The sequence below is a fragment of the Syngnathoides biaculeatus genome, chromosome 23 (genome assembly GCF_019802595.1).
Source record: "Syngnathoides biaculeatus isolate LvHL_M chromosome 23, ASM1980259v1, whole genome shotgun sequence".
NCBI lineage: Eukaryota > Metazoa > Chordata > Actinopteri > Syngnathiformes > Syngnathidae > Syngnathoides > Syngnathoides biaculeatus.
This window is the reverse complement of record NC_084662.1, coordinates 17944962-17959038: the sequence shown is the minus strand read 5'-3', so window position 1 is coordinate 17959038 and position 14077 is coordinate 17944962. Positions and strand designations below refer to the sequence as shown.

The 14077-nt window shown below is 42.0% G+C and overlaps 1 protein-coding gene across 1 annotated transcript; it reads right to left on the bottom strand.

The window, feature by feature from the left end:
* Positions 1–4422: 4422 nt before the first annotated feature.
* tfap2b (transcription factor AP-2 beta) lies at positions 4423–12897 on the bottom strand (the record flags this gene model as incomplete). The annotated part of the gene is made up of 6 exons (XM_061813124.1): positions 4423–4878; positions 8653–8794; positions 9453–9571; positions 9771–10002; positions 11531–11606; positions 12421–12897. Coding segments are annotated over 6 exons (1329 nt in total), but the record flags the coding sequence as incomplete, so codon positions are not given.
* Between the last annotated feature and the right edge of the window lie 1180 nt (positions 12898–14077).

The following is a 14077-nucleotide window of genomic DNA, read 5'->3' as shown; positions in this document are numbered from 1 at the left end:
CCTCGTAAACCTGGAGGATCTATAGGACAAAATCAGTAGTATGGAAGAGTGGCAAGAAGAAAAAAGATAGAGACATTTACTGTGTTTCAAAACCGATCTTGTGGAAACACAATCATATTCAGAACAAAATGCAAGATGCCATATGTGGCCAAAAAGGAATTCTGTCAATACCCTGAAAACAAGATGCCTACTGTGAAACATGGAGGCGACAGTGTCATGCTGAGAGGATGTTTGTTTTTCAGCAAGCAGATCAAAGGTGGTCCGAGTCATGGGAAGCCCGACGTAGCCAAACATGGAGCAAATCTTGGATAAAAACCTGTTGGAGTCAGCAGAAGACATGAGAATGGGGCAGAGGTCTATCTTCCCGGGGAAAAGTGACGCTAAACAAACATCCAGAGCACGACTGGAAAGATTCTGATCAGGTATTGTCAACAGATATTTTTCCTCTTAACTTTTATGCCAATTAAACAACTTCTCACATGCCATTCCTAAATGCCAGAGGAATCGTTTTTTTTTTTTTTAAACTTTCCTAGTTTTGACAAAAAGAAGTACAGTAATTCCGGCCTACAAGCCGTGACTTTTTTCATGCACTTTCAACCCTGCGGTTTATGCGGTGATGCGGCGCTAGCGTTAGCTAATGCTAGCGTCACGCTAACGCTAGCACCACGCTAGCATTAAACTCTTTCTGCGTACCGAGGCTTATAACCAGGTAGGTTGGGAATTACAGTAGTATTGTTTTGGTAACCAATTAGCAAAAAGAATGTTATGACAATAAAATTCACTATATTTAAATATAGTTTTAAAAACGTTTTCATATTTATGAGAACAAAGGAGTCCTGTACAAACTGCAGTTCCAATGAAGTCAGGATGTTGTGTAAAACATAAAGATAAGCAGAATGCAATGATTTGTGAATCCTTTTCAACATATAGTCACTTGAATACAAAAGAAAGATATTTAACCTTCAAAGTCATTCTTAATATGATCCCTGCAAATGATTCTAAAAAAGATGAAACTGGTGTATATTTACCCTTGTGTTAACATCACCTGTCCTTTTAACAACACTCAAGCAAGATTTGCGCGCTCAAGTCACTAATTGTTGAAGCTTTGGAAGTAGATTTTGTATTTCCATTCTTGCTTGATGTACAACTTCAGTTGTTCAGCAGTCCGAGGTCTTTGTTGTCGTATTTTTGTTGTATTGTTGTCGTTGCTTGGATGGCAGCACGCTGTATGTTGTTCCAAAACGTATATAAACCTTTGATGTTGAATGGTGCCTTCACAGATTTTGAAGGCAGGTGAATTTAACTTTCACCCTATACCATTTCATATGCTAACTGTTGAATTTGCGGATGGTCCTTGTCCAGTTTGGCCTGGAGGAGCGAAGGTCCATGATTTCCAAAAACAGTGTGAAATGTAGACTCGTCAGAACACAGAGCATTTTTCCACGTTGGATCAGTCCACCTCAGATGTGCTCGGGCCCAGAGAGGCTGCCGGTATTTCTTAAACCATACTGTACATGGCTTTGGCTTTCTGTGGTATAGTTTTAACTTGCCTTTGTAGACGTAGAAACGAACTGTGTTCACAGACGATGGTTTTCTGAAGTGTTCCTCAGCCCATTTGCAAATGTCCTTTTACACAATGATGCAATGATCCAGAGGGATCGAAGGTCAATGGCATTCAATGTTGGTTTTCGGTCTCTCTGCTTTTTTTGAGATATTCTAAATTTTTTTTCATCATTATGGACTGTAGATAATGAAATCCCCAAATTCCTTCCAATTGCAATTCTACGCTAAGAAATTATTTTAAGTAATTCAAAATTTAAATTAAAAATTATTCTTAAATTTTGGTGATGCTTAATCTTTGCTTGTGAATAAGTGAGGATTTCTGGGAACCTTCTTTTTGACCCAAGAACAACACCTGTTTCCAATTCATCAGTTGCCCTGTAGAATGTTCAAAACGTTTTTGTTTTTTTTGTTTTTTTTGGGGGGGGGAGGGGGGTGGTTGTATTTATCAACTTTTATGGCACTTATTTTGGATTTTTTTGGTGGCAGGCATCAAATTCAAAATAAATATTTGCAAAAAAAGTATCACTTTTAACTTAAAATTTCTAATCCTTGAAGTGTTGTCAGTTGAATCGATAGGTTGACGTTTTGAAAATTCTGTTTTATTTAGATTTTACACAATGTCCCAACTTTATTAGAATTGACAAAAAAAATAAAAACCATAATCTTACAATCGCCTATAGTTGTATTTTTCCAAGGTAGATTCATATGATTATGAGATGAAAGACCAAGATTAACGTGAATATAAAGTTGTATTTTTAGAAATGAATTAAAATGACAACTTTTCCAATTAAATGACTCATATTTATTCTGGAGGAAAAAAAAAGGTATTTTTGGGTCATGCCCGTCTCATTCCCATTTATTGTTTCAAGCCAACAGCCAAGCCGTCTTTGTTGCGCCGCCACTGATCCTCGGCAGCTTCTCCTTTTGTTGAACGGGAATTGCTCGCGGACGTGCGGGTGCTGAACTCTGCACCTGCGTCACGCAGCGTTCCACTCCACGGGTCACACTCAGCCCCAGGCTCCCCTTCGCCCCCTTGCAACCTACCCCCATGTTTATTTATTTATTTATTTATTTTTTGGAAAGGGGGGGGGGGGCAATTACCTTGAGCACGACTGAAAAAAAGCTCAATAAAGTTGATTTCAAAACCAAAATCTCTCTCTCTCTCTCTCTCTCTCTCTCTCTCTCTCTCTCTCTGTCTATCGCTCTCTCTCTCTGGTTGAACCCGTGCGTCACGTTTTCTCTCATCATTAGCACATTGCGAGATGCAGCGAGCACAGGAGAAGATAGCCAATTCAGAAGAAGGCCCGCAAGGCACAATTCCTTTCCTTTCCCCTTGCGCACGTGCGAGTGAGAGGCCTCGAGAATGCAGCCAATTATCTCCCTGGAATCCATCCTGCCTGTGTGCATGCTCTGGAATACTTTGCAGCCTCCTTGCATGATGAAATAATATCTGCTTTATTATAACCACTACGTGTTTTGCTATTGTTTTAATTAAAAGTGCTCGTGTTTGCAAACAACAACACAGAACACATGAACTGCTTGTAATAACGTGTGTTGTGGGGAAGTGGGTGTGGTGGTGGTGGTGGTGGGGGGTGCTTTCTGTTGTAACACGGTAATGTAAGTCATTACAAATAAAATGTCAGTATCAAATCACAGCTGACCTGATTATTGGACATCAGTGGGATACATTGACAACCGACACATTCAAGGTCCTTTGGAGTACTTTTGGCTTGGCAGAAGCATCTCTTATTTCTCTCCATTTCTTTTAATTGTTATTGACCAATCTGAAAGATTTGGTGTCTTCGACAAGGTGCAGATTTCTTTTAAGGTATGACCATGATCAAAGTTGTCTGTTACAACTCTTGAAATGTTTCATTGTCTTTCTTTTACATCGATCCTGTGATTTAATGTTTGGGGTCAAATCTGCAAAACTGAAATTCTTCTTACTTACAGAATGATTGTGTTGTGTGTTATAGTAAAAGGTGAAGTGGTACATATTAAGAATTTGGACAAAATGATAATATTTACGCATATACGAACAATATGGAGAGCTATTGGTAGGTCACGCATGTTGCGATCCGAATGAATAGCGAAATTTCAACAATTGCAAGTAGATCATAATTGCAGGATAGTATAACAGTGGATATTTAATACAAAAAAAAAATATGTCCTGTTGAGAAGGCAATACTGCACATGTTGAACTTTGAGTAAAGATTTCTGGACCCACGAGTGGAGAAGCATCACAATTTCAGAACGCCGAGATGAACAAAATGTCTTTGCTCATTATTACCATACAACAATTCTATCTTGTGTATCAGAGATAAGACACGATTAAAATGCTGCGGTGAACATTTGTGCTCTGCGTGTTCAGTCGGCAAGTGTCCCGTTTTCACGGAGGAAGGGTATCTCGGGCGTCGCTCTCGTAATAAAACACATGGTTTATTATCAATGTGATAGAAATGAAAGCACAGGACAATTGGAAGCATGTCTACCCATCATCAGCACCATGACAACAGCTCTATAAGAACAGAAAAAACACTGCATGAGTCCTTACTGCCCCCGCCCCACAAAGACCAAATCACAGATAAATAGGCCTACTCCAAAATGGTTGGCAGCTATTTACAAAAATCAACCTTTTAAATTAATATAAATAAATATGTACACGGATAAATAAGCCCCCCCCCCCCCCCCCTCACCACCACCACCATCGCCTTCTATTTGTGTGTACTGTAGTTCCCAAACATGACCGATCTCCATACTCACAATGCTTTTGCTTTTGTTGCGTGAAGACAAACACAAGCGCACACACAATGGCTGCTGCCGCTGCACGCGGCACCTCAGGTCTGGAAACCGGCACAGGGAGCGAAAGGGATGCCACGCCGCAACCGGCGTGTCCTCGGGGGTTGGGGGCGGTGAAAGAAGGGAACGCAGATGAGCAAATCCGTCGGTGTCTCCGGAGTTTCTTCGCCCCCTTCGTCCTCATGCAGGCCCGCGTGCGGCGGAAAGCTGCAAGTCACGACTGAAGCTCCGGTTCATTTCCGCTGCTTTTCCTCTTTATCGCCGGCCTTGTTGTCCCCGTGCCGGTTCGGGGGATTGTTGAGAAACATCTTGTCGAGTCCTTTGAGGGCCTCGGTGAGGTAGTTTTGGAGGGCTGTGAGGGCAGCGCAGATAGCGGGCGAACCGAAGCCGTGCGTGATGAAGGAAAAGTGAGAGAGGCAGCTCTGGATGCCGGGCTCCAGGATAGGGGTGGGCCTGGAGTTGCCCAGGGGAGTCCGATCCTGGGCCAGCAGGTCTGTGAACTCCTTACACAGCTGTCTGGAGGCAAGACGAGCAATGAGACGTCAGGTAGGCAAAGACTTTTTACATGACATTACTTTAGATAGCAGGTGAGTTATTTGCACATCATTTCGTCCACAACATCATCTACTTGAATGTACTGTACTTGACACAGATCCCTCTGGTGTATTGCGACTACACAATGAGGTGCTCTCCACTGGATTTAACGGTAAAGAATTCTTGAGTGACCAAGACGACCAATTTGCAAAAGAACGCAAAAAAGGAGCACAGAAGACACAAGTATGCATTTGTGATTGCCTTCAATGAAAATGATTTTAAGCAGTTTAGGGGAGGGGAATCCTATTTATCCTAAATGTAATTAGCATCCTCAGAAAACTTGCTGGAAATAATGAAATTTCATTTGGGCCACACAACAGTGAAGACATTTGCCATTAAGCAATCCTTAATTCTTAGCAATTGTTACCATTTGAACGATAACAACTGCCAATAATTCATGTACTCCCATCAACAAACTGGAGTAATTTTAGACAGAAAAATCAGTGGGGACATGACTGATGAAACTTTAGATAAATGACGCATATCCTACCAAGATGAGGTTTTATGGAGTTGATATGAAAACGAGTTTGTAAGTGAACGTGTGAAAAGCAAAGTCGTCTTGTGAAGTGTGCTATGTGGCTTATTTGTGTTTGCAAAAGTTACAAGATAATTCTTGAACATTTGTAATTGACACTGGCAGGAATACTTCCACTCCCCCCCCCCCCCCTTGTGTTTTATGATTATTTTGACTTGGTGTACAAACACATCACATGCTGAGCCTCCGTTTTGTTAATGTGACATTGCCGTGTGTGATTTTCTGTTTTCATATTTATGTATTAAGGTTTGCTTTGTACTTGAAGACACTTTGCCAATACCCGTCTTCTGTTTCATCTCGTACCTTTTCGCTGGAGAGATTTTTAAATACTCTCTGAAGCAAAAAGATGAACGCAACATGATAGAGCAAGAATTTTGTCAGCAATCGTCTAGCTCACACACGTTGCGCAGATGTTATCGCAAAAGTTAACATTTAAAGCACATTATTGGAAAGCATTTTTGTCGGCTTCCCGTATCAGTTTGAGATATTTTGATACTGTACATGCAGAATACAGGACACAATTTCATCGGGATCACACATAAAAAAATACATATATATTTTTTCATTTAATCTCATTTGACCTTTCATTGGAACTAAATTTTTTTTGTTTAATGACTTTATGGTACAGTATAATGAACAATTGCATTTGTACTTCTAATAACATTTAAAAAAAAGATTTAGAACACTACTACACTAAAACATTTTATTCTCTAATTTGTACGAACTGCAGAGCAATACTGGCTTTATTATATCCTATATCCTTATGTCCTAATATGCCCGAATGCTCTCAACACATCAAAGTGTCACATTTAAAACAATAGCAAATGGCAACGGCTGGAAAACAATTGCTCAAAGAAAAGCTGGTGCGTATAAGGTCTTAATATGGGGCCAATCAATAGGTATTAAATTAAATTGAATGATATCATTCTCTGGTTCTGGGGCCCATTTATATTCAAGGTATCGCTGTAGACAACACACACACACACATACACAGGCCTAAGGGCAGCACGACAGCAAATGAGTGACAGACGAAGGCAGGCCGAGCCCAGCTGGGGTTAGTTGAGTAGGGAGAAGAAGTCTCCACCCCGGGCTACACTTTAGGCCCTCGCTGTTGTTTTCTGATGACTTGAAACACTTCACTGATAAATAATGAATTTCCGAAGAGGCAGCGCAGTGCTGAGGGTTCACATCTGAGCATCAAACATCCACCGTAAACACGTCGGCCATACTGAACACCGGGCAAGACGTGAGAATTTACTGCACTGCAATTAAGCCTGAATCCACTTGTCATCTAATTTTACTCTTTTTTTGTGTGCGTTTTGGGCTTGTAGGAAAGAAAAGGCAAAGTCAACCACAAAAATTGGTTAACGCATTGATTTCTGCTCGAGGCAATAAGAAACGTTTTTTTCAAAAGCATTTTTGGCTGGCCGGAACCAATTTACGGCTCCCGGAACCATTTGCCTGCTGTCCATGTTTACCGCGTGGATATTTGTTGCAGACGGACACACTGTCGGACCTGTGAAAAACACGGACAAAAATGACAAAGGAGAATCTGTAAGTATTTTTCAACACACCATTACATGTGTAATGTACATATAACATAATCCGTGAGTCCGCTGAATAGTAAGTAGTTGTTTTTTTTTTTATCCATTGCATATTAATTATTAGTGCGTTAGTGCTAATCGGAAATGCTATGTGTTTTTGCAAAGGCTGCATGGATAGTGGATGGATGAAATCATTTTGTTGTCGAATTCTGGATGGAGTTCATACAAAACGCTCAGCACCAACATATGTAGTTTAAAGTTAGAGGTCAAGCCCTCATAAATGAAAATAAAATGCACATTTTATATGTATATGATTATTCAAGTACTTGATGAAATATATGGTAATCAATTCTAAAAAAAGATTTGATAGTGACAGCCCTATTTTTTAATTTTGTTTGCAGACTTTTAAGATATTCGCACGTCTTAATATTAACCCCAACAGGCATTAAAATGTTCTGCGTTTTGGCCAAACATTTGCCTGCACTGCATCTGCCATATTTGTGGAGTGGGTTGTATACATTTGCACTCAGTTCAGTTGCCAAATGTTGGCATATGAACAAATACTTTTTTCATTCAAAAAAATGCATATCTGAAATATTTTTGGCTATACACCAAAGCACGTAAAAAAAAAACAGATTTTATAAATCGTATGAATGGTATTTGTCCTTTAGAGTGAAACAGAGATAGTAACAAAATCTATTTTATTCAGTTCTCTGGTCTTTCTTCTGTAATGCAGGCATTGCTGCACACTTACTCGAGGTAATAAGATTCTGAATTCATTTCCAGTATATTATAGCCATAAAATTGATTATTTTATGTAACTTTTCATGGCGATCCGTACAATGGATCGCCTCTTGGACAAGAAGCAGGGGTCAAACATACATTAACAACCTCTGAGCTTGTATTTTGAAATGCCAGCAAGCTCTACTGCTATCAAAATGTTCAACATCAAACACGAAGCCAGAAGGTTTCTTGTAAATGAGTCTTTTAAAGACACTCAAATGTGCAGCTTGTTGTCAGCTCAGGCTGACATTTGCCAGAAATAAATTATGCTCATTTTAAAGCTATTTTCAGGTAGCCAATATAAGGTTTAATGCAGGATTCTTGTGTTAAGCGGTGATATTTTCGTACATCAAACATTATATTTTAGACCAGGTTAAAGCCATACTAAAGTACGTGTGAATAAAATCTCATATCCAAATGTCATTGCTCAGTGGGCCAGAATGGACCTCAACGCCGCAGGCTTGGCTCCCTCGGGCCATTCTTTAAGAGAGGGGGCACTTAGGGCCCTGGAATATGAAGGCAGGATTTAATTGATCACTAATACCTCCAACCACAAATTCCCCCATTTGGAGGTGATGAATGCCCCCCGCCCCGAAACCAATGCGTGCAGTTATGTCATTGCAATTAATCGGAGACAATATGTTTCTCAGGCTGTGGGACATTCAAAGCTTCTTTCGGCTGAGGTGCATTATAATTATGTTTTCAAAATATGTGCTTACATTACGGTAAAAATAAGACAGAATATTGGGATGGTTCAGAAAGTGGTGTTGGACCAGCAGGGCGGCCATAAAAGACAACTAGGAAGAATCCAATCAAACGCGCCATCAAACTCACTTGGTGGCCAGCAGCATGTTTTTGCGCGTATGCAGCTCGTTGGGGTCCGCGTGCTGCCGGTTGAGGTACTCGCTCACGGCTTTGGTGGGGAACTCCGTCTCGCAGATGTATCCGAAGTCCCGGGCGAGGTGCACCGCCTCGCCTGCAGCAGGGGAGGGGTGAGGGGTGGAGAGGGGCACCGGGGAGTCAGCGTGGATCAGCCGCAAATTGCACAATTTGCTGCAAACTGTAATTTATGTCGGGCTCCCCCCCCCCCTTCCCCCTTCCTTTAGAAACCTCCAACCTGGACGTTTTCCCTCTTAGTTTGTAATTAATTGATGTTAAAGCCAACAAGTTCTGTATTGAAAAAAAAAAGACATTTTAATATACATAATTCGAACAAGAATAAACTAAAATGTTATTCTATTATTTTCGAGAAGTGGAGAAATGACCCAATTTTACCACATTTTAATCACCTGCAACCAAAAATCAAGTATGTTTTTTTTTCCAGTGGAAGTCAAACTAACGTTTTCATTTCTCGACTATTTGTCATTTACTAATAAAATAAAAATGTCATGTTTCCACCCATTGAATGTACGAGCATGACTAATGAAGAGTAATGCGAGCCAATCTCAATTCAATCAACATTATTGTGATTATTAGATTATTATTATGGTTTACATTGTTTAATCCAAAATCAGGTCGAAGTGAAGAAGGTTGGAATTCACTAAATATCATGTAACCCAAAGTGGTGCCCTAAGCTACGCCCTTTTGGAACCGACAACAGTATTTCAAGTGAAACTCGTGAATTGAATAATCACCTTCTACTAGTGACGTCAGCAACGTGACATTTGCAGCCTTGCGCCTCCCAGCCGGTAAATTCAGTCCAATCTTCTCCAGTTTTTCTCTCAGGCATTTGCCACCGTTTTTGGACTTCGCTCTGTTAAAAAGGGAAAGAAAGCATCGTAAACATTTGGATACGCAACATGAAAACGCCATGCATTTTCTTTTAGAACATGCCACGAGGGATACTTCAAGTGATTTTTTTGTGTGTGTATGTGCGTGTGTTTACAGAGACGTTGCATAGGTGTGTGTATGTACGTGCGCGCGCGTGTGTGGGAATGTGTGTGTGTGTGTACCTTCTCAATACGCCCCCCAATAAGGACGCGTTGAGGCACTCGGGTGGGGAGAGTCTCCTCTGCACCTCCCCGACGGTGACTTTGTATTTGGAGGTGGAGCTGAGTAGGGACAGCCGACCCGGAACCGAACAAAACAGTTCGTTGATGTTGACGCTGACTCCGCCGATCAGGCCGTCCTTCCCGAGCATCAGCGAGCCGATGTTCTTGGGAGGCATGGGTACTAAGACAGGGGGATTTGTTTTAAAGTTTGTTTTTCAATCAGTCGTTCGGTGTCCAAGAGATGTAATATATGAGCTCAATTAAAAAAAAAATGTTTTCATAGCGGACAATGCTAAGTTGTAATTAATTATGAATATTTATAATTTGTATTTTCTTTATTTTTTATTTAGATGTTTAGAATTATATTTATATAAGTGAAGAAGTATTATTTTGAAGATGTAACGAACTCTTTTTCGATATATTTATGTTGCGCAGTTGCGTGAAATTGCAGCTCGACACTATTGCAGATCAATAAAAGCTGTTTCTAAAATTTTGCCGATTGAAATCAATTGGGCGCAAAAATATTAGACATACCTCCAATATCGTGCAATTCTTGCACCACGTTAGTTAACACTGCCTGATTATTATTAGTTATATAAATACATACTTTTCTGCATGAATGTGATTTTTATCTAACGCTGAGGCCGGCGGGTATATTCTTGTCATTCAAAGAAATTTGCCCATCTTCTCCCGATCAAACCAGGCGCGTCCACGAGGCCTCCCGGCATCGGCCACGCGCAGGTCGCCTGCTCCTATTGAAAGTGTCGCGACGTTCTGGTGACGATATTATCGATTGTTGATTGCTCTCCCCAATCGCATTAGCTACCTCCCATTTTTTCCCCCTCCTTATGCGCGGCCATTTTAAGTCTTACCGGGAGCACTTGCCCCCCACCCCCCGCCCCCCATCCCCCATTCAGGATCACGCTCCCATTATAATGCATTAAAACCGCCTGCATGCATGCATTGCGCGGGGCCAGTGTGATTATTTTTTTTGATAGCTCCACGGGGGATAATACTGCAGATTAGCTCTAAACGAGCTCACGAGATCTCCGTGAGCGCTGCCATTTATTACATCAGCGGCTTAAATGCCCCGCGGGGAGCTCAGTCACTCAACATCCCACAACTGAATCATTGCGCATCATCGGCGGCTCGCCTGCACGCGCCGCAGCCTGTCAGCGGCACTCTGCAGGGGAAGCAAAAGGTCGTTATCCCGCTTTACAGACCCCATCCCTCCTACCCATCGTGGAGCCACTGAGCAGGAACAACTCCCAGTTTTTTATTTTAATTTATTTTATACTGGAATCCCACTTTCATGCTTTTCAGTAATCGAGTGACTGAAACATGTTGGTCCCTCGTCGTGGTCGCATTGCAAAAATCTTGTACGAAAACAAAATTGTCATTATAAATTTAATAATGCTAAATTATAACTCTGTTACTGCTGGGATCAATTCGCAATATATTGAAGTCTCGAAAGTGATGTTATGCACTTCTATAAAATAGACACAAAAGGAATATGGTTCATAATTTTGTCAATACGGTGCATTTATTTTTAATATATTTTATATTCTCCTTTTTTTCATGGCTCATGTGGACTTGCTGTCCAATCAGTCATCCCACCCTATCTCATTATTCTACGTCTAAATAGTTTTCAAACGAATTCATCAATTCAAAGTAGCCAGCATTTAAAAACGACAATATGAATTATTTATGTTGCACACATCAGCGACATGCATATAGTTTACCTTTCTTAATTACAGACTGATCCAGTATGTTGGTTCCGTTGGTGTCGTCAATTGTCTGTCAGTGCCAAGACAGATACAAACCATCGTTATAAGCTTGTAGTGACAGTTCACACTCCAATAGGCCAATCAAATGTCACACGTCATGAAGTTTTGGGTGTTTTGAGTGAATTCAATGTAGCCCACCACAATAAAAAAAAAACATACTAATATTTACATGGTATTGCAATATAATTTGACACTGATTATATATCAGCCTGAAAGTGAAAATGAGGCAACCCGAGAAAAAAAATTGAAAAACATGATAAACGCAGTTTCCCTCAATTCACTCCAAATTCATCCGTTTTGATTGCTTCACGTTTATTTTTAAAAGCCAATTTCACCAATTACCCTCATGACCAAAAAAAAGTATAATAATAAATAAGTCCAAGATTGTAAATATAGAGATAACATTTTGTGTGGCTTATCAAGAAGTTGCACGTTTCTAGCAAGTCTATTACATAAACCGGTTGATTTGAGAACTGGCATGCAGGTCGCGGCCCCTCCTCTTAGCCTTGGGGCCTTTAGGCCCAGACCACAGCTGCATGATTTCACGGGTCAACCCTGAGAGGGCATGACCTCTGACCCTTTTACAACATTAGCACTGATTGGATCTTGGCATCAATGCTAAAACGTGTACCACCTCATTCACATTTTTTTCGTCCCATGTTCGATTGTTTTTGCATTTGAAGAAAGCAACTATTTCTTGTTGCTTTTCTTCAAAGATCATTTGAGCTTTTATGATACTTGTACTTGAAAAATAAAGTACTGATTGAAAAATCTACACCCAGAAAAAGAAGAAACAAAAAGGCCTCTGTGCCCTTCAGACTCACCTGCACGTCCTCCATGCCGTGCAGTCCGTGCAAGAGTCCATCGCCCATCCCGGGTTCCAGTCCCGGATGAGCGGCGTGAAGCAGCACGTCCGGCCGCCTCACCCCACCGTAGTCCCGCCGTGGGTCCAGCCCAGGCAGCTGCGGCAGGGAGGCCCGAGGCTGGGCCAGCAAAGACGAGCTGTCCATCCGCTCCCCGGCGGCGTCCTGCCGCTGCCGCGCCCCCCATGCGCCCTGCTGGCTCTGGTGCAGAGAGTTCAGGGAATACGGATCGCTAACGTGCGAGTAGGGGTCCTGGCTCTGGTAGTGGGCGAGCGGCTGGTACGGCGGTGGGAAGTAGGGAGGCTGGAAGTCCGACGACGGGGCGTGGGAGAGGGGCGGCGCGCTGGAGTAGGGCCCGGCGTGGGACACCGAACCCAGCTGGGACAGACGCGAGCTGTGGCTCGAGACGCCGTCGTGGCGGTCCTTGAGGGGGGCACAGAAAAAAATCAATTTAAAAACTCATTTTAAAAAAAGAGCCTGAAGGACATTAAAAAAAATCAACATAAACTCACCGCAGTGCAGTAAGAATGAACTAACATCTGGACAACCGCTTTCAGCCTCACTAAAACAACAAAACCGGCCGAACTTTTGAGTCCAGAAGAACCCAGGCATATGCCGCTCGAAACACCTCCTAGGGCTGACTTCTCTCTCTCTCTCTCTCTCTCTCTCTCTCTCTCCTCTCTCTCTCTCTCACTCTCTCTCTCGCCCCTCTCTCGTTTCTCTCTTCGCGCTCTCTCTCTCCCCTCTCTCCTCTCTCTCTCTCTATCGCTCGCCTTCACCCCCTCCCCCGTGTAATTGTTATTCATGACTGAGATTTACACGAATATGAATGCGCAAGGGAGCCCACTGGCGACACGGCCACGAGCGAAGAAGTATCCTGCGCCACCGTGAGTGACTTTGCAAATGAGCCCGATGTGTTTCCGAAATACAAAAATGACCACCAATGAAAATGCTGCAGTCTCCAGCCCACTCCTCGCCCCCGTTTATCGCAACGGTATGTTCCAGATTTACCTGCAAAAAGTCAAATTCTACAATATAAAGAGACCATGTAAAAACATTTGCAAAGATTTTTTTTACCCTTAACGCCTGGTGTAATGCGTACAAACTTAATTAAACACTTTATAAAATATTGTTGATGCGTTTGAATGAACAAAAAAAAATGCACGTGTCATATTGACAGACTATAACCTACTGTTCAATATTGAAGTTGCTGTGTGCTATTATAACCTCTAGGTGGCGCTAATGTATAATGGGGTGGGGGGATTCAACATCGTGTCTTCATTCAACGGCAGAAAAACTTCGCATTTCCCAAAGCAAATTTGGGATTTCGCCTGGCTGGTTAGTCGACTCCTCTGGTGTTTAGTCTCACGACCTTCAAAGATAAATGAATCTATCCATCCATCAATTTTTTGAGCTGCTTATCCCCACAAGGGTCACGAGAGTGGTGGAGCCAACCAGGCTATCAACGGGCAGGAGGTGGGGCTCACCCTGAAATGGTCGCCAGCCAATCGCAGAACAGACAACAGTTGCACTCACAATCACACCTAGGGGCAATTAAGAGTTTGCAATTAATGCATGTTTTAGGGATTTGTGAGAAAACCCACGCAGGCACTGAGAG